Source organism: Ictidomys tridecemlineatus, chromosome 3, assembly GCF_052094955.1.
Source record: "Ictidomys tridecemlineatus isolate mIctTri1 chromosome 3, mIctTri1.hap1, whole genome shotgun sequence".
Classification (NCBI taxonomy): Eukaryota; Metazoa; Chordata; class Mammalia; order Rodentia; family Sciuridae; genus Ictidomys; species Ictidomys tridecemlineatus.
The window spans coordinates 167,952,545-167,980,353 of record NC_135479.1 but is presented as its reverse complement, the minus strand read 5'-3'; the positions used below and the strand labels follow the sequence as shown (position 1 = coordinate 167,980,353).

The 27,809-nt window shown below is 33.5% G+C and overlaps 2 protein-coding genes and 1 pseudogene across 2 annotated transcripts; all 3 read left to right on the top strand.

The window, feature by feature from the left end:
• Nucleotides 1-10,490: 10,490 nt before the first annotated feature.
• LOC101961138 (olfactory receptor 5K3) lies at nt 10,491-11,435 on the top strand. The gene has a single exon (XM_013366357.2). It carries the CDS (start codon nt 10,491-10,493, stop codon nt 11,433-11,435), a length of 945 nt encoding a protein of 314 aa, XP_013221811.2.
• A 7,452-nt stretch (nt 11,436-18,887) lies between these two features.
• Nucleotides 18,888-19,829, top strand: LOC144375751 (olfactory receptor 5K3-like). Its single transcript, XM_078041185.1, has one exon. The coding sequence runs from the start codon at nt 18,888-18,890 to the stop codon at nt 19,827-19,829; it is 942 nt and encodes a 313-aa protein (XP_077897311.1).
• A 6,991-nt stretch (nt 19,830-26,820) lies between these two features.
• LOC101959037 (olfactory receptor 5K16-like) lies at nt 26,821-27,398 on the top strand (annotated as a pseudogene).
• The last annotated feature ends 411 nt before the right edge of the window (nt 27,399-27,809 follow it).

The following is a 27,809-nucleotide window of genomic DNA, read 5'->3' as shown; positions in this document are numbered from 1 at the left end:
GCATCAAAATATTGCTTTGGAATTCTGGAGAATGATTCAAAACTTTTTCATTTTTTTTAATTGATTTTATTTATTTTTTAAATACACAACAGCAGAATGCATTACAATTGTTGTTATACACATAGCTTTTTGTTAAATTTTAGATATTTCTAGAAAAATAAATAAAAGAAATAGTAAATACATTATATATTAAAATATATGATAAAGTTTGAATAATTAAAACACTCTGGTTTAAAATCAAGAATTGATACACATAAGAATGTAACAAATCAGATTATTCAAAGTAAATTCCCACAAAAAATAAGAAGGGAATCAAAATTCAACAAGAATAAAAGTACTGTTTATTGATCCTGGGACAGTTGAGTACATATTTATCTTTTTCATTACTGCAAAATTTATAAGCCCTCACCCTACATTGAGAGAGATGTTATTAACAATTTTGTATTTTTAAATTTTTTCATAACTTGAATTTAATGTATAGAATTGAAGTAGATAAAATTTGTTTTGGAATGTTGTAAAGTAAGAATTAAAATGTGGTTTTGGACCAGCCATTAGTTACAGAAGCATTTACTAACCAGCTCTTCCCTTACTTACTCACTCATGCCTCTGTTTGTATGTGCATACTGATACAATCATGTGTGTAGTCATACACAGGGAAGTTTATTTCTAGTCTTTGCATAGCCAAAACCAAACAGTCCCAGTGCATTCACTTTTATCCTGAGAAATAAGAGAGACACTTAAATACAAACAACAAAACTACAACTAGGGAAGATGCTTTTGTTTCTAATACATTCTGTTATTAAGGATCCAGAAAATATCAATTTTCCCCTTCTTTAGTTCTATGTGACTTTATTTTTCAATGTTTTTATTACTGCATTATAATTATTCATACTAGTGGGGTTCATTTTGACATAACCAATCATTCATGGAGTATAATTTACTCTAGTTCATGACTTTTAATATCTTTATACAAGGTGGTCCAGAATATATATTTATAGCTGGGTTAACTCACCTAATTTCCAGACTCCTTATCCTAACTTCATTTTTCATATGGTAACTTGAATGTCTCAAAAACAACTCAAATTTAGCATGATCAAAATGACTCTTGAATTTCCCCTAAACATTGCCCCTCCCTGAAGTAATGGTTGATTCTACCTACTGGAATAGTTTTCTCAGAATCCTAGAGCTGAAATAATCTTTTACTAAAATGTGAGCACATTCTTCATTTATATTCTAGAAAGCTGTGTTACTTTTAAGGAATTATATGTTTGTTCTGTTTTACATTATACTGTTGTCTCTAATGATTTTTAGGAAACTTTCTTATTTGGGACTTTATTAAATTTCAGAATGTACATTTTTTATTTTTTTTTCATTTAGTTTTCAAGATAGTAATGGCTTATTTCTTTCCTTAGTCTTTTGCTTCTCTGTTTTCTTATCTTGGCATTTTATCTTTGCTTTCATTGTTTTTCTTCACCTTTTCTTGCTTTTACACCCTACTTCCTTAATTCCATTCTTTGTCCTTCCTTTTCCTTTATTTTTTTTTTCATTTTTTTCTTTACTTTCTTTTTTCCTCTAATTCTCTCTCCCTCCTTTATTTCATTTCCCTTTATTTCTTGATTTTTTTATCTTTCTTTCCTTTTCCTTTTTCCTGTATTTGCTCTTAATCTCCCTTTTTCCTTTTTCTCTCTGTTAGACTCTCTCTCTAAATATTTAAAGCTTTACTTTCTTATTGAGAGAAAACCTCAGGGTACAAAATAAATACTTTTCACTTAGAAAAATTGGAATATATAAATTCAGTTATCAGTGTTCAGAGTAAATTTATTTGTGAATGTCCCATGAAAATCTTTAATATTTTTAAGTCATCATGAACTCAGTTTTTAACATATTTTCTTAGCTTAAGTAAATTATCATTATTAGTCTTTCACCAGTGGGAACTCCTCCCAAACACTTTTTTCTGGAATCTTTTTGTTCCAGAATCTTTCTGATATGATCCCAGTAGTCTCTAAAAAGTTTACCATTCTCCAACATAAGAAATATAATTCAAGGCACTGCAATTTCTATTCAGAATTGTAATCAGACATTTTCCAAAGATATCTTACACATAATAATTTTCAGTGTTTTCTGGTCTATATTTTCTGTTTATTTAAAAAATAAGTGAACAAACAATGCATGAATGTATGCATACTCTTATATAACTTTTTACTCAAATGATCATGTGGGAAGGAGTTGTTTAGACATTTTGGCATTGCTTTTTAAAACTTTGCAACATCATTCTGTAAATCATTCTGTAACAGTAGTAAGTCTGGTGAAATGCCATTGACCCCTTTGTAAAAATATATAGTAGTCTGTTATGTGTTTATTTAACTTTATTTATGCATGAATATTGAAATTCTTGCCAATATTTTTCCTGAAATATCCTTACTGGTACCCCCACAATTTAAATTTATACATATACACACACATATTCCAGAATGCCTAGGAAGTAGATTTCCCAAGATTCCATTCACCATCATCAGCCACCCAGTCATTCAGTGGCCACTGCAAAAAAAAAAAAAAAAATGTTCCTAGGGGTTTGGCTGCTTTTGAACTGGAAGCAGACCTTGATTCTTTCTATGTGTTGCTATTCTGCAGGATTGTAGGATGCTGGAGTTAGGGGGTCATAGAGTCTTTCACTGATATTTCAAAGGTTGGTCTGGTAGTGTGTTTCATGGTCAGAATTCGTGGGGTGGCCCCTGAGAAGGGGATTCATGAGGAAATTTAGCATGCTATGGACAGATCCAGCCTAAGTAAATGGACGTGTGGACTGCAACTGGCAAGAACATGGGAATGGGGCTGCCGAAGCCCTTTGAAGATCACATTTTGCTGCCACCTGCCCCAGATGCTGGAGGTGGGGCTACAGGACTTGTTTGCCTATATGGATTGCTTTGATTGTATCCATGTCCCTATTCTTCTCCTTTGGAATAGAAATGCTTACTCTGTGCAATTATACATGGGGTGTATATAACGTCCTATGATTTTTTTCAGTGTCTCACAGCCAAAAATTTGCCTTCAGTCTCAGAGTAAACTTTCAACCTGCACTTTTGGGTGGTATTGGAATTCTTAAGATTATGAAAATGCTTGGAGATAGACTGAATGCATGTGCATTGTGAGATGGACAGAAGTTTTGGGAACCAGTGCCATAATGTTATGGTTTAGATATGAGTTATTTCCCTAAAAGCTCATGTGACAATGCAGGATTGTTTACTTGAAATTATTAAATTATTAGAGCTGAAATCTAATAAGTGGGTTCATCCATTAGATGAATTATTTATTTGTAGGCAGGTGCTGCATTTCTGGAGGAAATTGGTCACTGGCAAACCAAAATCCTCATATTATTCTCATTTATTCTCTCTCCCTTTCTCTCTCTCTCTCTCTCTCTCTCTCTCTCTCTCTCTCTCTCTCTCTCTCTCTCTCTCTCTCTCTCTCTCCTGCTTTCCAGCTTCAATAAGGTGGGCAGCTTTCTTCTACATGCACTTATGTTTTGCTTTATCTCAAGCCCAGTCTGATGGAATCCTGTGACCATGGATGAAATCTCTGTTCATAGTTTGAATATGAAATATCCCTAGAAGCTAATTTTTGCAACAATACTGGGATGTTCCAAAGTGAAATAATTTAGATTACAGGAGTTGAAACCTATTCAGTGGATTAGTCCATTTGATGGATTAATAATTTAAATGTATTAATGGGTAACTCTGGTTAGGTAGAGAATGGCTGCCAGAAGTTGGTCAATGGTGCAGGCCTTTGGGGTTTTTATTTTGTCCTTGGTGAGCAGAGTTCTTTCTCTCTGCTTCCTGTCTGCCATGAACTGAACAGTGTTCTTCCACCATGACATTCTTCCATGTTATTCTGCCTCACTCTGGGCCAAGAGGTATAGAATTAGCTGACCATGGACTGAATAGTCACTGTGAGCCAAAATAAATGTTTCCTCCTCTACATTGCTCTTATTAGGAATTTTGGTTACAGTGATTAAAAAAAAATCTGACCTGACTAAGATATGGTTATTCACCTAAAATTTTGGATTGTAACTTTAAAAAATTATTTCTTCTTTATTCTTTTTCTTTACAGTAACCCAATTTCTCTGTGTTGTATGACCCTTGTTAATTTTTTATACCAATCAGCTTCTTTCTACTCTTTTTGACCCTTTTCTCATTTTTTTATCTTACTCATTTTATTTCTTCTATTGAACTTAGGCTATTTTTTGGACAAGGACTCTTTTGGTACCTGCCAGTTCTCAGCATACACACAGCTGGATAAATAATATTGTGAATGAGAGGTCTATTGCAGGACACCTCTTACACTGTTCAGAATTAGTTGATACTCATAAATTTTAGGAACGGACATCCCCTGATTTGGATATCCCTTCTGAGGATTCTTATGAGATGAAGTCTAAAGGGACAATATGCAATCCTCACTTTTAATCTAGTATCAAAGCTATACTAGCCAGGTGCAGTGGCTCATACCTGTAATTCCAGAGTTTAGGGAGGCTGAGGCAAGAGGATCGAGAATTCAAAACCAGCCTCAGCAATTTAGCAAGGGGCTAAGCATCTCAGTGAGACCTTGTTTTGAAATAAAAAATATAAAATAGGGCTGGGGATATGACTCAGTGGTCCAGTGCCCCTGAGTTCAGTCCTCTATAACCATCCCCCCAAAAAGCTATACTAATTGTAATCTATTAATCTCTTTTGATTCCCTTTATATTTGCCTTGTCACATGTTAGATATTTACCACAGTGGGTTTCCAGAAGAACAATTCCTAAGAGATTTTAGTATCACATGAACATGACTTTTATAATTAGTGTTCTGACATTCATCAACCCACTGTCAAATTGAAGAAAGGCAGTACCATGTGATGTCTATGGATCGCATGGTGCTAAAAATAAGGTTTGTTTATCCCACAGTGTAAGTGCAACTCTATTTCCCTGATAATCAGCCAATAACATCAGTAAGCCTGTGACTGTACGGAGGCTCCTTTTGGTATATTTGATGAACTTTATATAAATTCCACAAATCTCATAATTTATATGTCTCTGGCTACATTGCTTTGATAAATCACATGATCTAAAAATCAAACCCATTACAACATGACTTAGACTTTATAAAGATTTTTTTTGCCTCAGTTGGATCCAGTTAAACTAGTATTTTCTCTGATTTGGACAAATATATCTGTATAAAATGTGTTTTTAACTGTATCAGACAGACATTAAGAAACATTTGAAAATAGGACAGCAAAAAATTACTGACCAGTGGTGCTTGGTATATTTCCCAATACAAAAAAGGAATGAAAACTTAACCGCTACTTTCAGTGGATTGTTTTGAGTTAGAGTGCCAGAGTCCACAGGGGATGTTGCTAAAACATTATGGAACATGAAGCTCATAATGGTATTATTAAAAGGCTTGAAAAGAGAAAAACATCTAACAACACATCTCTCCAATTGAGATCAAATGTAACCAAGAAGGACTTCACAAGATAGGTAATCAAGCAGTGCCCAGAAGCCCCTAATTAGGCCATAGACACTGAAATATTTCTGCTGGAGAATACTGCAACCCTCATAGCTTCTGTACTCGCTTTGAGGAGCTAGTGGTGAATGACACTACTATATTGATATGAAAAATCTGAGCCTACATTTTGCCCCACTACAGGCTCCTACCATACACTGCTATCTTGGTTCCTTTCCCACCTCAGGTGCTAAAGCAGCCACATGGCTATTTCAAATGGTTCGGCCTTCCTAACCACTCCAATTTTAAGAGGAGACTGGCAGCCCCACACACCCTTCCATTGCTCTAAGAAGAAAGTTGACAACCTTCCTTGAGCCAAGTGGACTCCCAAAGCCAGACAAAGCCACCTATGCAACTACCAGTGGTACCATAAGTAGGTACCACTCTCTATGCAACCATTGAAAGCCTTACATCCATGCAGTCCTCAGACTTCAGGTGCCCACCCCTTGCTACTGGGCATACTGCAACATACCTGCCTTGGTCTTCCATAAGTCCCTAAGCAACTGACAGGTACCCCAACTCCACTATCATGTCAGCTATCCCTTACCTGAGTAGATAATACTCACTTTGACAAAAGGAGCCAAAAAAATTGTACACTCTTCAATAAAAGTGAAAACTAGATATCCCCATGATGAAAAATCTAGCCCTTTATTCTCTCACCATATACTAAACTAACTCAAAATAGACCAGAGACCTAAATGTAAGGCTTGAGTCTATGAATTTATTTACTAAAGTAGTGTTGTGAAATACTAGACAACAATCAAAGGGGGAAACAATTCAAGCCAACAGTATAGGCAATTATATTTTATAACACCCCTATAACAAAATAACAAAAATAAAAATAGACAAACAAGATAATGTCACATAAAAATTTTCTGCATGTGAAAGGGAATGAGAGAAGTGTGAAGAAACAAGCTTCAGGGTGGGATCAAATATTTGCAAACCAGTCATATGAAGAAGAAAGAATATCCACAATATATGAGGAAATTATATAATTCAAAGCAAAAATATAAATGTTATACAATCTTTTGTATTATTAATAGAAAAAAATTTTCATACTCTTTATTCACTCAATCTTATTCCTTATTCATTTCTACTTTAATGTTTTGTGATATACGTAACATGGCAGCAAGTGTTGCATATATAAATATGTAGGAGAATAGGCAATATTTAAATTATTTCTAAGTGATTTTATTGATTTGAATGTACAAAGAACAGGTGGCAATCGGTCTTCTGATGAAGTTGCAAGCAGATAGATGACAGTTGAAACTCTAGATTAGATAACCAAACCAGTCAACTTGGTTAAGAAGTTTCTTGGATGTTCTTTCAAATGACATTTAGAGTTGCACGTCAACTATCAGAGAAGAGTTTCAGTAAAATAACAGAAGTACAAAGAATAAACAGGAAGAAACCAATCAGAAAATTTTCCAATTAAACTTGCATTTCCCTTATGTTATTTGTAAGCTTCCCTTATATCATGTTGTAAGTTTTGGCCAGAATTACTTTACTATACAATATATGATTATATGTTACACTTTCTATTGTCTATACATTTGTTCTGAGTTTTCCTAAGGAACATTATATTCTCATGCTCTCTACTGTTTACAGCACTCTTACCCACAGAAGTTTATCTAAAATCACAAATCCACTAGGAAAATTTTTTAAAAATATAAATATTGAAATAATATGTATCAGGAATTTAGCTCAATTGATTTCAAAGAGCCCAAAAGAACTATGAAGTGAGACCTATGTTAAGGCTGTTTAGAACAGAGGTTCACAAAAATCCAGACATACAAGTCACACCTAGTTAAGTGAATAATGATATACAGAAAGAACAATTTAGGTAATGAAGATAAAAAGGTTTGATCACAAACCAGAGAAAGTTCTCATATAAAAGGTGTTTATATATGACCTTAACTATGAGCAGGATTGAAATGGAAAAAGAGGGAGAATTTATTTTAGGTGTAAGAAAAACTGATATCATACAGAATAAAGCAGGTACATAAGAATCAGGGAAGTGATGCACATGGCCATCTTGCCTCTGGTGCACAGGAGAAAGCAAAGTGGGAAATATATAGAATTCCAAAATTAGGAAAATGGACTTAGTTTGAAAAATAATGAGGTTCTGTTAAGAACTCTTGAGCAGGAAAGTATCACTTTGAAATTCATTCAGCAAACAATAAACACTACAAAATGACAAACACAATTCAGAGGACTGGAAATACAGAATTGGACAAATCAATGAAATCCCTTCTTCCTAAACCAGAGCACCAATTATGGGGTAGGAAAGGAGTGACTAGTTACCGATGTACTCACAGATAAATGCATAATTATTATACAGTGATTAGTGGTATGAAGAAGAGAAAACAGCAGAGTAAGAAATATAAAAGATATGATATGAAGAGAAAGGACAGGAGAACAGTCTCAGAATTTTTATATAGAACAAAGTAAAAAATCAAATTTCCACATGGGTATTCAAGGCACAGGGTGAAAAGTTGATTACCCTAGCTGAAGCTATGATACCTCCCAGTTTCCTCTCAAAAGCTAATTATCTTTCATAAACCAATTAATTCTGCTTCCTTCAGAAAGGGGTTCAAAGAACCAGAGACTATTTTTCTGCCTATTCTACATTTTATGGAAATCATGATGAAGAGAATTATAAAAACTAAGTCAGTTACATACAAATTGGCAGGATCAAACAAACTTTAGTGAGTGTCACTTGCGTTAATCTCATTGTCTCACAAGATATCTTTAATGAATGACAAGTCGTTCATATGCTATTAGGACTTAATAGCACACAGAAATACAATGATGAAATTGCAAGGAAATCCCTTCAGGATTTGACGGTAAACTTTAACTTGGCAGTTTGGAACACATTATTAACACTGACCTGTAGACTCTGAAATTTGTGTTCTCTTAATCCCAAATGTTTTTGCAAGAATGTACACATATATATTCTTAAATTCTGAGACCTTCACATTAAACATCATAAAGCAAACATTGCACTTTCAGAAAGCTCTTCTTAGTGAAATCTACATAGAAGAAGTGCTTGAATTTATTTTTTAATTTAAATTTTAACATATTAGAAAATATATTTCCTGGAATTATTTACCATGTTTCATTGTTTCTAAATTTTCATTGTTTACTTAGTTCTCTAATTCTTCTCAGTAATGAATAGTATGGTAAATTGGGAAAGTTATAATGCTGTGATTAATGTGAATATCTGATTATAACATAGAACTTCAAAATATATAGGTAAGATACAAAATTTGTTAATTTATTTAGTAATATACATTGAAAGTTATTTGTAGTTCAACTAAAGTATTACATGCTTACATTGGTATTTACCTTAACATTTTAGGGAAAAAATTAATTTCTAATGGCTTCCTTTTAGTATTTGTGGAAATAAGAATACAGTTTTATCATAGAATTTCTATGATCAGCTTTATCAGTGAATTACTGATCTGTGATCAACCTTATCACTAAGTAATAGGAAAAAATATCCCTTTAAAGTAAATAAAATTTGAAATCAAATATCCTATTAGGATTTAATGGGTTTCCTGTTTTTCAAGTGAGAAAACTGAAATATGAAGGTGAACTGCTTTTATCAAGCTGGATTTTTAAATTTAGAAAACATATAATCTTCTAGTAGAAAAGAGGTAGTTTCAACAAAGGAAATATACCTTGGTTTCTTAAGAAGATGATTTTGAAAATGTTCCTTGTGGACCTTTCTTCAAAGCTTAGTCTGAGTCTACATATAACACAAGCACCACAATTCAAAACTGTGGTTACTGTGGTCTGGGATACTCAGTTAAAAGTTTATTTAGTAATGCTGTATGTAAACTATGCTTCAGCAAAAGAGGAAGAGCTTAGAATTAGGAAAAAATCAATAATAATGAAATGGACAGAGTCATTGTTCATTAAAAGGGTATAACAGTAAGTTATGCAAAGGTTATGATCTCTGGACATTTATATCTTTGGCTTTCCATTTTTTTTCGGGTAAAATTCCCTCCTCATTCCTTATTGGTCTCTGTGCCATATTTAACATATGAATTTAACATATGTGTAAAATATTTTAAACCATTCCCTTCCCTAGAAGGATAAATAAAGATCATTAACACAATAGAAAAACATGAATTTATAGGAAAATTGATTTTTAAAAAGTTTGGGATTGTTTTGTTTGTTTGGTACTGAGGATTAAACACAGAACTTTATCACTGAGCTACACACCTAGTTTTTCATTATTTATTTTGAAACAGAATATCTCTAAATTGCTAAATCCAGCCTCCAAATTCTGAGCCCTCCTTCTCACCTTCCCTAGTTGCAGGGATTACAAGTATGATATTATGAACATCGTATTGAAAGTATTTTTTAAAAAATTGATATGGAAATTACTTGGAAAAAATGGATCAAACATGGATACCCTAAATGTTTATATGATTATGAAAAAAACTTAAAGATAAAATTTCTGTGCTTTTTTTTGTACCAGAAATTGGACCCAAGAGTGCTTAACCACTGGGCAACATCCTCAGCCTTTGGGTCTTTTTGTTTGTTTGTTTGTTTTGTTTTTGAGATAAGATCTTGTTAAGTTGCTTAGGGCCTCCTTGAGTTGCTGAGACTGGCTTAGAATTTGTGATCCTCCTGCCTCAGCCTCCTAAGACACTGGAATTATGAGCATGCACCACTGTGCCCAAAAACTTTCTGTTCTCTAACTATCCTGCCTGGAATTATCAAAATATCCTTGTTAATTTTGATAATCCCAGATGGAGGGCATAGTTGCTGACTCTTCAAAAAAGACAATTGTTCCCTGGAAGTATATGGCATTTTGTGCTCAACATAGCAGGGTTCAGTAATGAAGAAATTCCTCTGCCAGCATAAAAAGAAAAGATCAATGGAAAATTGTATGCTGTTAATTAGAATTTAATGTCTCATTAATATCTATCTCAACAGACAAAGATGACTAAGGTCAACCATTTATTGACAAATGAATTCATCCTCATGGGACTTACAGAAAACCCAGACCTGAAAGCCCTTCTGTTTGTGGTGTTCTCTGCCATCTATGTGGTCACCATGGTGGGGAATCTAGGTTTGCTGGCCTTGATTTACATGGAGCGCCATCTTCACACACCAATGTACATCTTCCTGGGCAACCTGGCTCTCATGGATTCCTTGAGTTCCTGTGCTGTTACTCCCAAGATGTTGCAGAACTTCTTTTCTGAGGACAGAAGAATTTCCCTCTCTGAATGTATGGTACAAATTTATTTTCTCTGTATTGCTGAATCAACAGACTGCTTTCTTCTGGCAGCAATGGCTTATGACCGATATGTGGCCATATGCAGACGACTGCAGTATCATACTCTGATGTCAAAGAAACTCTGCATTCAGATGACCACAGGAGCCTACACAGGTGGAGTCTTGCATCCCATGATTGAAGTAGGGCTTTTGTTAAGGTTGGTTTTCTGTGGGTCTCATCAGATCAATCACTTTTTTTGTGATGTCCTTCCATTATACAGATTCTCCTGTGTTGATCCTTATATCAATGAATTGGCAGTACATATTTTGGCAGGGTCAATTCTAACCTTTACTATTACTGTAGTGCTAATATCTTATCTCTGTATCCTTTTCACCATATTCACAATGAAATCTAAAGAGGGAAGGGGCAAAGCTTTATCTACTTGTGCATCCCACTTTCTCTCTGTATCAATATTCTATGGTTCTCTGCTCTTCCTGTATGCTCAACCAAGTTCAGTTAATGAAGGTGATACAGATGTACCTGCTGCTATATTTTATACTCTAATAGTTCCTTTATTAAACCCTTTTATTTATACTTTAAGAAACAATGAAGTAATAAATGTTATAAAAAGAATTATGAAGAAGAGGCCAAGTTGTAACTTTCTATAACAAGTTTCATCTCCATTGAAAGACTGATTTCTACTTTACAGTATGTTTTATAAACCTACAAATACTGAGAAAATGGATAACAATCCCTTCAAAATAAAAAGAAAATAACTCCAAAGTGAGAGAGTATGCAAAAATATACTTAAAAATCAAATGTGGTGAAATCAATCAGGAGTGAATTAGATAATTATTCATAACTCTTGTAGCAGAATTAGGCCTAATTTTCAACAAAACAAATACTAGAAATAAAAATCAGTATATATATAAGTTGCTTCCATTTAATATTGTTAGCAACTTTCTTATATCCCAAAGCATATTTTTTTTTACAATCACTGGCATATTCTAAGTTCTCAAATGTTAATTTTTCCTTAAGCAACTCCATCTGTCTAAGTAAACAATGTGTTTGACTTTGATTTTTGAATTAGACTTTAGTTATTTCAAGAGGTTATATTTCAGTATGTATTTATTTTCTAATAAATAATATTTTCATGTTTAATTTTATTCACTTTTAATCTCAAATTCTCTATAATAGAGTATCTGTATATTTTGATTTAACAACATTTAAAAATGATGCTCTTTGAGTAAAGGGAGATGATAGAAGGAGAAGGAAGGGGAGAGCATGTGGAAGGATGGGGGATGAAATCTAGAAAATCTAGATAGATATATCTGTACATGCCCTGTCCATGTACAGATATATCACCATGAGTCCCACTTATGCAAGTGTAATTATAAGGCACAAATTAAAGTAACAATAATTATAATAGAAGGGAGAACAATAGAATAGAGCAAGCAGATTGGGATGAGGAAGGAGAGAAGAAAGGGAAGGTACCAGTGAATGAGATTGATTAAATCATGCTATGTGCATGTATTAATATGGCATAATGAATCCAACTGTTATGTATGGTTATAATGCATAATTAGAAATGTTTTTATTATAAATCATTTTCAATTTTAATTTTGTATATAGTTTGTTTATTTGTACATCATATCACAAAATTGTAATTAATGAAAATATCAATGAAATGAAGATTTTTTTAACCTGACATCATTGCCTGATTTTTTATTCAATAGGATTATGAAAACCGTGGTCTGACTCTTATGAAATGTATTAATATATATTTAGAATTAAGAAGAGATGGAAACATTTTTTTCAAAAATAAATGAAAGAAAAAAAAGGAGTGAAAATCCTTGGCACCTGACAAAAATATTTATTCACCAAATAAATTAAGAAACATAAAAGAAAAATAATTTTCTGAAATATATTCTCTACTAAATATAGGCTAGACTTTTCATGTGTATTAAATAATTAACTAAAGAGACATTCTTTTTGTTTTTTTCTTGAATGAAAACCTCATGCACTGATATGTTGATTAGCTTGCCTAAGTTCAACTAGGTAAGTCAAAACAAACTGGAGTGTAAATCAATACTTTATTTTTTCCACATGCTTGGGGATTCAGGAAATGGAGATAATATTATTTGAGGTATTTAGTTATAAAGTAGCATGAGATATAAACAGTACAATTAAGGATGGGAAAAAATCTGATCATTGGAGCAAAACATAAATTATACTGATCAGAATCTATGTTTGTGAAAAATCAGTGTGTCTCTGCCTGTGAGAAGATGGGTGCACAGTGGAACAGAGCCATCATAGTGGCTAACCGTTGGAGAGATCCTTGGTGTATTTGGGAAGGGGAGGGGGAAGTGTGTCAGATTACTGAGAAACTTACATGCCATTCTGAGAATCTGAATTTATTTAGAGGCATGAGACATTGGTGTCTTCCCAGCAATAGTGTAAAATAATTGTATCAGCAAACTGACTTGGTAATTGATTAGAAAAAAAATCACATATTAGGTGATGAGATCAGAACTCAAGCATGATTTAAGAAAAAAGAGGAGTATACATATATATTTTTAAAATATTAATTTTAACTGTTAGTAAATAAAATGAAGCCTACTTTCTTCCTGCCTCCATCATGTCACATCTGATTTTGTATTACCAGTACTCAAAACAGTGCCTGACATCTGCATACAGCACATATTTCCTTCAGAATGTTTTAATGGAATTATGTTAGTTAATGTATAGTGGAGTTCATTATTTTTACTTTTAAATGACTAAAACATTTTTAAATTTTTCAATATTAATATCTAATATGTGAAATACAGATCAATACAACCTACACAAATAACAGTTCTTTAGGAACATACTTACGTTTTAAGAGTGTAAACAAATGAAAAGATCACAAAATTGAGAAACTTAATTGAATGGAGAGTGTACATACTATGTTTATGGACATTTTCAGTTACCAAAAGTACATTTCTTGATTCCCTTTCCCTCTTCTAATAATACCATAATTCATGCCATACATTTCCGAATAACTCATGTCTAGTCCTTATGAACATTGATTCCCAAACGAATTTGATAGAAGATTATGTGATTTATTTGGGACCAGTGGGACAAAAGAAGTGATGTTTTTGGAAGTTTTTGGGAAATGAATTTCTTTTGTATTTAGAGAAATCCACAAAAACATATCTGGACAGGAAAGAAATGCTTCTTCCTTTTTAACAGATAGCAGCCATCAGGTAAGTCACAATGGTTGCATACAAGTACATCTTGGAGTTGTGGAGAAAGAAGCAGTCTGATATGATGTGCTCTTCTCTTAGGTCCCCTGCTGGCAGTACCACCTGCTCTCTGCTTCACAGGGCCCTCTACCCAATTCCCCCAGATAAAGTGTACAGACTGGGATACAAGGCCAGGCAGGGTTATGTCATCTGCAGGATACATACATGCCATAGTGTCTGCAAATGCCCTGTTCTTAAGGATGTAATGTATGGCAAGGCTGTCCATTATACCATTAACCAGGTAAAGTTGGTGTGAAAGCCTGTTGTTGAGGAGTAAGCTAGAAGCAACTGTGTGTATTCTGTGAGTCCTGAATTCTAACAGGATCCTTGAAGATTCCACATAAAAATTCATTCAGGTTATCTTTATTGATTCATTCCATAAAGTTATCAGAAGAAATCTACACACAGTAGATCACCAAACCAGTCATAAACACAGGGAGATGTTGAAGCAGACATTTGCAAACCACAAGAGTGGTGACTTTCAAAGGAGGTTCCACCACACTTTTTTTGGTTCCTTGCAGTTTGGAGAAGACACAATATCCCCCAGCTCTATTTTCACCATTTAATCTTTGTTTAGTTCATACATAATAAAGAATTTAGCACAGTCATATCTGCCTAAAAGTGTTATTTGTTGAAAGTAGTTTGTAGATTATTTCATGAATGTTTAGTCAAATTGGGGAAGTTAAAGTGCAATGATGTTTGAAAATAATAACTGAATGTGTACCTTCTTTCTAAAACAGTAAACTTTTCTTGTCTTTGATTTATCTTTATAGGGAGTTACATGTCAGAGGTTAATACATGCTGGGTGGTATAAGCTTTATAAAATAAATTTGTAACAGATGAATGTTGGAATGAGCATTGTCAATTTTTTTGGTACATATGATAAAATATGCAGCTTCATGGGATAATGCAATGCTCTCCTAACTTTGAAGTGGTTGGGTATTTTGAAGTTTGAGACATACTAACTTTAAAAAATGTATTTTGGTTAGAAATTTATAGGATGGATGGAGGAAGTCCTAAACCTGTACCATGATCATATATAGAAAATGTGAGCTAAACCAAAGCTCATATTTTAAAATTTAGCCCAGTGTTTCATTTGTAAAATTGTTATTTCTGAAAGGAAAATAGTTCCCTAAATGCCACCGTGTTTATAAGAGTAAACCTTCTGCAAAAGGTTTTCTCACAAATCTAGGTTAACCTAAACAAAATTGCCTCTCTCTACAGTAGTGTAAATTCACATAAAGTATGAAAGCTAATTCAATTCTATATCTCTATGGAATCTAGAATCCTGAATTTGTCACACAGTGGTCATTTGTGATGTTATATCACTATCCTTTAAATTGATGGGAATTTAGCTTTAGTTGTTGTTTCCCTTAAGATTTTAAGCTAGTACAACAATTACTAATTGGGCATTATGTAAAATTGTGGATGTGTAACCGACGTGATTCTGCAATCTGCATTTGGGGTAAAATTGGGAATTCATAACCCAATTCAATCTAATGTATGAAATATGATATGTCAAGAGCTTTTTAATGTTGTGAACAACCAATAAAAAAAAGTAAAAAAAAAGTAAAAAAAAAAGATTTTAAGCTAGTAACAAATACTAGGGTGGTAATCTGATAAGCCAGTGGCCATTCAAAAAGTTTCATTCGATTTTGAAGTTAGAAACTGAATGTCAGTTTTAATCAAGATTTTAAAATTCTTATCTGTAACACTAATTTGTAACAAGTATAAATCCTCTGTTTCTAGCATATTCCCATGTTCTGGCTTTCTTGGTTTATTCGTTATTTGTAGATGTCTTTTGTGCTTTGTTATGGCTTGGATTTAAGATGTCCTTTGTGTTAATGTGAGAATATTCAATGATGAAATGATTGGAATACGACAAAATTAACCTAATTTTAATTAGTCCATCCTACATTTAATGGACTAACTGGGTGGTAAGTGTAGGCAGGTGGGACATGACTAGAAGAGGTAGGTCACTGTTGACATGCTCTGGAAAGGTTCATCTTCTCTTCAACCCCTTGCCCTCTCACTCTGCTTCCCAGTCAACGGGTCCTTCTGCCTCTAGGCCCAGAGTAATGTGGCCTGCCAATCACTGGCTGAATCTCTAAAACCAAGAGCTCAAAATAAACAGGTATTGAAACATTGCTTAAAGGTCCAAATTTTTTGAAAAAGATAAAATTTTATTTTTAATTTTTTAGCTGATGCAAAAAACATAAAAAAATCATGTGTTATTGGGTTCTATATCAGGTTTCAATAACTGTTTCCATTATGTGGTGATAGGAGTTTTCAAAAGTATGCTTATCTCCAAATTCTTGAAGATACATACAATAAATCTTGACAGCTTTGCAAACCAATCATACTTTAATAAGTAGCTTTTTTCTAGTCATCTTATGATGCATAAATTAAATAAGGGAACACAAAGTCAGAGTTTCAGAGAATGAATCTAAAGTATTTGGTCAAATTCATTGTAAGACATGAAATAAAGGAAAGCAGCACTAGTTGATCATATTACATTTTGCCTCTACAAATCAAATCCAACTCTCTCTTCAAATATCTCTTTAACTTTCACTTCAAGTAATCAGTACAAATCTTTTTTCTGTCCATTATAGTTTTCATGTACATAAGATTTGAGAAAGAGAAGGAGAAAAAAACACAAAGAAAGAATTAAATGTGCAAAAAATCATGATCCAATCTATAAACAGACTTTAGTGATGGCCATTTGATTGAACCCCAGAATCTTAACCTGTATTCCTTTTTCATTAATGTTGCTTTGGCTACTGGTGTTTTGGGAAACCTGCCTCTCAGACTGAGAATCAGTGCAGAATTACCCTGATGTCAGTGCCAAGAAAATCCCTTTAGAATCAATGGACAACTTTAACTGTACCCCGAGGCTAACCTAATTGTTTACTCTGACCTATGAATAGAAAAACTGTCCTAGATTTTTATAATTTATTCCCTAATGTTTTAAAGACCACATTTTAAATCTTGATTTCCCTAAAATGTAGAACATTCGGTGTCCAAGACCCTATGATAAAATGTTCATCAGTAAACTCAGTGTGAAAATAGATTACTAATTTATTTATAATATAAACTTGAACATATTTCTTTAAAATACTTTAGTAATTTTTTATGGTATTTGAATTTTATTCATTTAATTTTTTAAGTTTGTCTCTAAATTGAAGACATTATGGAAAGAACAAATGACACACAGTAAGTGGCTCATTCAGAGTATTCTGAGTTCAAAAGTACTATAGTTTTATCACCAAACATACAGGTAAGTCTATAAAGGACCTGGTAAAATAATTCTGGGTCATATAGTAAAAGTCATTTCCGATTCAGAGGAATAATTATACTTTGAATTGGAGAAGAGAAAATTTGTTTTCACTAATTATTTTGTGATACAACATCTCCTAAATAAAATAATAATTTTTGAAAACAAAAAACTATTTTTCCCAAGTACACATAAATAGTTTCAGCATATTTACCAATATGTGTTGCAAAAATAATGACAGAACAGTATTTTATATTTTTACATTATTTTCAAAATAATAAATTTTGAGGGATATTTTAAAAGTGTAGTCTACTTCAAATATAATGGACAACTTATTCATTGATTATAAGTGTCTAGCGATCAAACTCTAGAAACTTATCACATTATTTGAGCAAAACGGTTTATGAAATTCAGTATAGACAAGAATAAGAAGCAAAGAAATAGCCAAAATGTGTTTTTAAAACAATGAATATTTTAACAACTATTATATACTCTTGTCAAAAATTAATATCTAAAATATGTAAACCCAATAACTTGTAGAAATTTCTGGGAGAAAGACAGTCTTACTATTCTTTAAAACCTATGTTGTTTCTATATTTGAAATATTGTTGCCAAGTAATAGTAAATATAAAGTAAAGTGAGGTGAGCATTGAAATTCAATAAATATATAGCATATTGGGAGTAATTTAGTTTCTAAATAATCAAAAAATGTAGAATCTCTATGAGACTCAACAAAAATATAGACATTGGTTTCTAGACAATAATTTGAGAGTGCATGAGACTACATATAAGATAATATTCATTAAGAATATGTACACTATGAATGGAGACTTTCTCAACAAGTCTCATAATATTAATATGCATATAGTACACACAGAGAAAAATATTAGGACAAGTGGATAATAAACAAGGAATGGTAGAAAAAAATAAAGGTAGGATTCAAAATGTGTTTAAATGAATATAAAAAAGATTTTATAATTTATTAAGAATTTTAAAGGTTTTTATATTTCTACCCTATTAAAATAGTTAGAAATTTTTATAAAATATTCCTAGATAAAATTATCTGGGAAAGTTTAATAAGCTAGAGAAACTGTTTCTCAAACTCACTGTAATTTTGCACAGCTTTAAATAATTAGCCTATTGGTTGTTTAGAATATCAAAAGACCGATTACTTTAAAATATTGAATCAATTTCATAAAGAAATATGTACAATTTTTTTTTAATTTGCTAAGAAGAAAGTTACCATGAGAACATATATTTTAATTCAGAAATGTCAAGTTAATAAACCAACTATGAGACATTCCACGGACCTAGGTAGAAAGAACTTTTTCACACAATGAATACATGAGAAATTTCAAGGCAAATCCTGTGTGCAAAAATTATGCTATATTCTCGCAACACCTAACATGTTATAACTGCCAATTTTCAGGAGAGAGCATAGGGTGATTTGAAGAAAAGATGCTACCCTTGATACATATGATAATTAGAGGGGTGAGTTAGACATTTCTACTTATGATGTCAATTGAATTTCTCTACAACATAGTTCAGCAAAGAAGTCAGGAATGCTTGTGGCCAATCACTCCAGTACAAATGAATTCATCCTCATGGGCCTTACAGAAAACTCAGACCTAAAAGCCCTTCTGTTTGTGGTGTTCTCTGCCATCTATATGGTCACCATAGTAGGGAATCTAGGGTTGGTGGCCTTGATTTACATGGAGCGCCGTCTTCACACACCAATGTACATCTTCCTGGGCAACCTGGCTCTCATGGATTCCTGCTGTTCCTGTGCCATCAATCCCAAGATGTTACAGAACTTCTTTTCTGAAGACAGAAGGATTTCCCTCTATGAATGCATGGCACAATTCTATTTTTTCTGTTTTGCTGAGACTACAGACTGCTTTCTTCTGGCAGCAATGGCCTACGACCGCTATGTGGCCATATGCAGACCACTGCAGTACCACACCCTGATGTCAAAGAAACTCTGCATTCAGATGACCACAGGAGCCTACATAGCTGGAATCCTTCATCCCATGGTTGAAGTTGGGCTTTTATTTAGGTTGGTATTCTGTGAGTCTCACCAGATCAATCACTTTTTTTGTGATGTCCTTCCATTATACAGACTTTCCTGTGTTGATCCTTACATCAATGAATTGATGATATTCATCTTGGCAGGATCAATTCAAATTTTCACTATTACTATTGTCCTAGTCTCTTATTTCTATATCCTTTTCACTATATTCACAATGAAATCTAAAGAGGGAAGAGGCAAAGCTCTATCTACTTGTGCATCCCATTTCCTTTCTGTGTCAATATTCTATGGTTCTCTTCTCTTCATGTATATTAGACCAAGTTCAGTCAATGAAGGAGATACAGAAAAACCAATTGCCATTTTTTATACTCTAGTCATTCCTTTATTAAATCCTTTCATTTATAGCCTAAGAAACAAGGAAGTAACAAATGTTATGAAAAGAATTATGAAGAGGCACTCTGGTAATTTTCTATAAAAAAGTATAATATTTCTTGAATGGTTTATTTTAATTTGATCGTGCTTTTTCTAAACCTCCAAAAACTGAGAAAGCAGATAACAGTCACTTCATTGTAAAATATTAAAATATTAATGGTGTTTGAGTGAAATTACCTACATAATCATAGGGTTCCATTTGACATAATTATACATGCTGGAATATATTTCACTCTATTTCAGTCCCCAGTGTTTTCTCTTTCCCTCCACTATGACCTGTACCTGTTCCCTTTTCTCTGTTATACTGGCCTTCCTTCTATTTATTTTTTGGTTATTATAAATTAGTGATTTACAGGTATGCATAAAATGGCATTCTCTGTAGTGTATTCATATATGTAGCTAATGTAATTTGGTCAATTTCATTCTGAAGTTCCTCCCTTTTCCTGTTCCACTTACATCCTTAGTCCCCTTACTTTACTCAACTGACCTACCCTCTATTTTTATGGAATCTAATCCCCCCCTCCTTTCTCCTTACTTACCTCTAGTTTCCCATAAGAGAGAAAACTTTTGACTCTTGCTTTCTGAGTCTGGTTTGTTTCACTTAGAATTGATGTTCTCCTGTTCCATCCATTTACCAGCACGTGTCATAATTTATTCTTTTTTATGATGAAGTAAAATTTCATGGTGTACATATACTACATGTTCTCGATCCACTCATCTGTTATTTGGTTCCTGGGCTGGTTTCATAACTTGGCTATTGTGAATTAATATTTAGTATTGTTACATAAATATTAATGTGTCTATGTCATTATAGAATGCTGATATTAATTCTTGGGGAAAAATATGAAGGAGTGAGTCATATGGTGGCTTCATTCCTAGTCTTTTGAGGAATCTTCATACTGCTTTCCACAGTGATTATACCAATTTGCAGTCCCACTCACAATGTTTGAGTGTACATTTTCCCAACATTCTTGAGAGCATTTATTTCTATTAGTATTCTTGGTTGTTCTATTCTGAATAAACAGAGATGAAATTCAGTATACTTTTGATTTGCTAGGAATGCTAAACATTTTTTCATGTATTTGTTGAACATTTGTATTTCTTTTTTTAAATTTTTTTAGTTGTAGATTGTCAAAATGTCTTTATTTTTATGTGGTGCTGAGGATAGAACCCAGTGCCTCATGCGTTTGAGGCAAGTGCTCTACCTCCAAGCTACAATCCCAGCCCCATTTGTATTTCTTCTTTTGAGAAATGTCTGTTTAGTTCCTTTTCCCATTTGTTATCTGGATTATTTGATTTTTGGTGTTAAGTTTTTTTTTTGATTCTGTGTATATCCTGGATATTTAATGGAATGTATAAAAACATAAAAACTGTACATGATACTGTGATATTGTGTCATGTTTGAATACATGTATCAAATTTTGTTTCATGAGAGTTTCATGGGCATATACTTATCTCCAAGTCATGGAGTTGTGTACAATAAACATTTACATGCCAGTCATACTTGAATAAATGGTTTATTTCCCTAGTTGTCTTGTGATGCATATGTTAAATAAAGGAATGTAATAGCAGAGTTTCAGAGAAGTATTTTATAGAATTTAGTCAGATTCATTGCAAGAAGTAAAAAAAAAAAAAAAAAGAAGAAGGAAAGTAGCATTGATTGATCACACCAATGATCAGAAACCCAACTTACTATTCAAATCTCTCTTTAACTTGAATTTCAAATCATTAGTATGAATCTTTTCTCCTAACCTTTAGAGTCCTTATGCAAACAGGATTTGATACAAAAGAGACTTAAGTGTACAACTAATCAAGATTATCCTTAAATAGACTTTATTTATGACCACTTGATTTAATTCAGAATCTCAACATACATCCCTATTTAACTAATTTTGTTTGGCTACTGGTATTTTGGGAACCATGCATCTTGGATTAGGAATCAGTAAAGATTTACCCTGAGGTTAATCTCAATGATATTCCTTTAGAATCAATAGACAACTTTTAACTGTGCTCTAAAGCTAACATAATTATTGTCACTGACATATAGGTATGGAAGTTATTTTAGATTTACATAATTTATTCCCTAATATTGTAAAAACCAAATTTTTCATATTAATTTTCAATAAAACAGAGTTTCACATGTCCAATAAGGTGGGCAATAGTGAACTCAGTGAAAGAAGGAGTTTCTAATTTATTTTTAATAAAAATGTGAATATAGTTCTTTAAAATACTTTAATAATTTTTATTGCTTTGAATGTTATACACTTTTTTTAGATCATCACTAAATTGAAGACACTATGGAAAGAACTAATGACATTCAGTAAGTGGCTCATTCAGAGTATTCAGAGTTCAAAAGTAACAGTTTATCACCCAATATGTGAGCAAGTCTATAATGGACCCTGTAAAATAATTCTGGGTTGTATGGTGAAGTCATTTCTGAATCAGAAGAATAATACATTGCATTTGGCAAGAGAAAATAAATTTTTACCTATTATTTTCTGATGTAATATCTCCTGATAAAATTATAATTACTGAAAATCAAACCTGCTTTCCAAAGTTCACATGAATATTTTCAGTTTATTTGCCAATAAGTGTTATTAAAATAATGACAAAAGTAGTATTTTCATATTTTAACAAATATTTTGAGGGGTATTTTATCAGGGTAATAGACCTAAAATATAATGGACAATTTATTTTTCTCATAGATTATAATTAACCTCTAGTGATAAAATTCCAGAAAAGCTTACTATATTAAATAAATGAATAGAAATATCATATATTAAATATACTTCAGATAAAAATAAGAATTAGAGAAATACTAACCAAAAATTTTTAAAACAGTTCATATTTTGAACAACTATTGTAGACTTGTATCCAAAACTATATTTGAAATATTTTTAAAGCTAAAGACTTATGTTGATTTCTGGGAGAGAAGAAATATAATTTTACCATTCTTTAAAACCCATGTTGTTTCTGCACCTGAAATATGGTTGCCAAGTGATAATAAATATAGAGCAAATTTCTGTGAGCATTGAATTATAATAAATATATAGCAGATTTCCAGGAGTAAATTAATTTATGAATCTAAGTGATAAAATTAATGAAGAATCTCCATTGGACTGAATAAAAATGTAGACATTAGAGAACTTTGAAAGTGTATAAGACTGGGTATTTATCATGAATGAGGTGCACACCATTAATGGAGACTTTCTCAAAAAGTTTCATAATGTTAAATATGCACAAAGGACACTTAAATCTAGGAAAAATATTAGGACAAATGCATAATTAAGAGAAATAATTCCTCTAATAGGTGCAGGGTCTCTGGTCTAATTCCTAGGTCCTTGTTCCACTTTGAGTTTTGTGTATGATGAGAGATGAAGGTTTAGTTTCATTTTGCTGCATATGGATTTCCAGTTCTCCCAGCACCACTTGTTGAAGAGGCTATCTTTTCTCCACTATATGTTTTTAGCACCTTTGTTCAGTATGAGATAACTGTATTTATATGGGTTTTTCTCTGTGTCCTCTATTCTGTACTATTGTTCTACCAGTCTATTTTGGTGCCAATAACATGCTGTTTTTGTTAATATTGTTCTGTAGTATAGTTTATGGCCTGGTATTGTGATGCCTCCTGTTTCACTCTTCTTGCTAAGGATTCCTTTGGCTATTCTGAGTCTCTTATTTTTCCATATGAATTTCATGATTGCTTTTTCTATTTCTTTAAGGAATGATGTTGAGATTTTAATTGGAATCATATTGAATCTGTATAGCACTTTGGGTAGTATGGCCATTTGGACAACATTAATTTTGCCTATCTAAAAGCATGGGAGATCTTTCCATCTTCTAAGGTGTTATTCAATTTTTTTTCTATAGTATTCTGTAATTTTCATCGTAGAGATCTTTCACTTCTTTTGTTGATTGCCAAGTATTTTATTTTATTTCATTTCTTTGAAGCAATTGTGAATGGAGTAGTTTTCCTAATTTCTCTTTCTGAGGATTCATCACTGATGTATAGAAATGCTAGGCCCAAATCTTTATTATTAGGACTGGACTTCCTTAACAAGACTCCAAAAGCATAAGAAATAAAATCAAGAATCAATGAATTGGATAGATTCAAACTAAAAAGCTTCTCAGCAAAAGAAACAATCAATGAGGTGAAAGAAGAGCCTATAGTATGGGAGCAAATTTTTGCCACACACACATCAGATAGAGCACTAATCTCCAGGATATATAAAGAACTAAAAACTTAACACCCCCAAAACAAGCACTCAATGAATTAATGGGCTAAGAAGCTGAACAGACACTACTCAGAGGAAGATATACAATAAATCAACAAATATATGAAAAAAATGTTCAACGTCTCTAGTAATTAGATAAATGCAAATCAAAACTACTCTAAGATTTCATCTCACTCCAGTCAAAATGGCAGTTATAAATAATACAAGCAACAATAAGTGTTAGTCAGGATGTGGGAGAAAAGACACACTCATACATTGCTGATGAGATTGCAAATTGGTGCAACCAATCTGGAAAGCAGTATGGAGATTCCTTAGAAAACTTGGAATGGAACCACCATTTGACCCAAATATTCCACTCCTCAGTCTATACCCAAAGAACTTAAAACCAGCATACTATATTAGCAGAGCCACATGAGGGTTTATAGCAGTTCAATTCACAATAGCTAAACTGTGGAACCAACCTAGCTACCCTTCAATAGACAAATTGATAAAGTCACTGTAGTATATATACACAATGAAATATTACTCACCATTAAAGGAGAATAAAATCATGGCATTTGCAGGTAAATGGATACAGTTGGAGAATATTATGCTAAGCGAAGTAAGCTAATCTCAAAAAACCAAAGGTTAAATGTTCTCTCTAATAAATGGATGATAATTCATATGGAGGGCATGGGAAAAATGGCATAATTTTATTGGACAAAGGTGAGGGAGGGGAGTGTAGGGGAAGGGTATGGGGGCAGGAAAGATGGTGGAATAAGATGGACATCATTACTGTAGGTGCTTGCATGACTGCACATATGGTCAGATGCTACATCATGTGCAACCAGAGAAATGAAAAGTTATGTTGCAATTGTGTACAATGAATCAAGATGAATTCTGCTGTCATATATACCCAATTAAAATAAATAAATTTTAAAAAATAGAAATGATTCCTATGGAAATCTGGTATACAAGATAGGACCAAGATCCAGAATGTGTTAAAATTAATATAAAACAAAGTTTTAACTTATTAAGGTATTTAAAGATAATTTATGTTCTTACCTGTCTTAAAGGATAAATAGAGCTTTCTTGAAAATATCACCAGGTGACATTAACTAGGAAATGATAAATTGGTAGAGAAAACCTTAATAAAACCTGGCAATTCTGAGCATTTAACTATCTAAATGGTCAAAAGAATCACTTAATTTTTAAACAAAACATTGATCCCATAGGGCAATATAACTTTATTTTAAATTCCTGGAGAGAATGTTAGCAAAAGAAAGGGTCTTTTAGGTGATACAAGATGGCAGGCCAGAGGAACACAGCATTCTGTGTTGCTCCAAGACCCAGGTCTCAACTAGCGGGAATACTGCTTCTCTGAGAGTGATAGAGGATCCCTACACAGATGCTCTCATGCAGATATCACTAGCATTATGCACATAGCAGCGTTCGGGGCCTCAGAGTTAGAACAAGACTCCCAGCTGCCAACATCCAACGCCCAACTACTAACCCACACAGGGCTCCCGGGGGCCTTAGCAGGATCACTGCATCAACACTGGCACAGAACTCCCATATGCTGCTCTGCTGCCACACAGGACACTCAGCTGCCACCCACCCTCAGGAACTCCAACCACCACTCTCCTGTGGACCCCCATCTACCAAAGTGGGGATCCCCTGGTCACCTCCATCTTGCAACTTGGCAAGTCCTCTACTGCCATAGTCCCCTGTGTGTGGTAGTCTGCCTTCACCTGGGGAGGTCCCATAGGCTCTGAAGATAGCCAACAGCCACAACACTGCATGCCACAGAGCTTGTCTCTAAACACATTGCACAATACCATCGCCTGGTTCCCCACACCTGACCCAACACCCTGGCACTGGAAGTGGCCCCCTCCATCTTGGGTCACCTTCCTCTCCATCTTTGGTGGGGCCAGCTCGCAGATTAGAATTTCAGCTGGCCAAGTACCCATTTGCCAACTCTCCCTTCTCCCTAGAGGCAGGTAACCCAGCACAGTAACTGCCCAACACAAAACAGGTCTCAGTAGGCTTGGTGCACAGTGTTACCGAGGTGCTGCTCATAGGAGCTCCTGTAAGAGAGGTCCCTTAACTGGGAACTAGTAAGGGAGAGGGAAAGGGTGCAAATGCCATAATTATACTCTTCTTTAAAGCCAAATAATATTCCATTGAGTATATATATATATATATATATTATATGGATAAATAAAATGTGATATATATATATCCATATATCTATTGAGGGGCACCTAGGTTGGTTCCATAGTCTAGCTATTGTGAATTGAGCTGCTATCAACATTGATGTGGTTGCATCACTATAGTATGCTGATTTTAAGTTCTTTGGGTATAAACCAAGGAATAGGATAGCTGAGTCAAATGGTGGTTCCATTTCCAATTTTCTGAGGAATCTCCATACTGCTTTCCATAGTGGTTGCACCAACTTGCAGTCCCACCAGCAATGTATGAATGTACCTTTTTCACCACATCCTTGCCAGCATTTATTGTTGCCTGCATTCTTTTTATTTATTTATTTTTTTAAAGAGAGAGGGAGAGAAGGAGAGGGAGAGAGAGAGGGAGAGGGAGAGGGAGAGAGAGAGAGAGAATTAGTAGTCTTCGGCGGACACAACATCTTTGTTTGTATGTGGTGCTGAGGATGGAACCCAGCGCCGTGTGCATGCCAGGCAAGCACGCTACCACTTGAGCCACATTCCTAGCCCTTACCTGCATTCTTGATAACTGCCATTCTGACAGAAGTGAGATGAAACCTTAGAGTAGTTTTGATTTACATTTCTCTAATTGCTAGAGATGCTCAACTTTCCAGCAAGAACAACTGTTGTTTTACTCATGGGATTCACAAATCACCCAGACCTGAAGACCCTTCTGCCATTTATCTGGTTACTATGGTGGGAATCTAGGTTGGTGGCCTTGATTTACATAGAGCTTCATCTTCACATACCACTGTACATCTTCTTGGGCAACATGGCTCTCATGGGTTCCTGCTGTTCCTGTGCCATCACTCCCAAGATGTTACAGAACTTCTTTTCTGAGGACAGTAGGATTTCCCTTTATAAATGCATAGCACAATTTTATTTTCTCTGTCTTACTGAGACTGCAGACTGCTTTCTTCTGCAGCAATGGCCTATAATACTATGTGGCCATAGTGTCCTTCAGTACCACACTCTGATGTTAAAGAAACTCTGCATTCAGATGAATATAGAAATCTTCATATCTAGTAACCTGCAGTCTGTGATTCATATAAGATGTGTATTAAGGCTTTCTGCAGGTCTCATCAGATTGATCAAATTTTTGTCATCTTTTCATTGTATAGACACTCTTATATGGACCCTTTTGTTAATAAACTAATGATATATATTTTTCAATAACAATTTAAATCATTACCCTTCCCACTTTATTGATTTCCTCTCTCTGCATTGTTTTCACAATTTTAAAGGTTAAATATAAGAACAAGGCTGGAGTTGTAGCTTAGTAGTAGAGCATTTGCCTAGCACAAGTGAGGCCCTAAGTCTGATCCTCAGAAGCACAAAACAAACAAACAAATAAATAAATAAATATTAAATTCTTTAAAAAATTAAATACAAGGAGGGGACAAGTAAAGCATTTTCTACTATTGCACGCCACACCCAGTCTCAATATTCTACATTTTTCTTTTTCACATATATTTGACTATTTGAAGAAAGGAATAAAAAAAGTAGCAGTATTTTATAGATTAATAATTTTGTTATTAAATTTGTTTAATGTAGACTGAGAAATTAGATGATAAATGTTCTAAAATT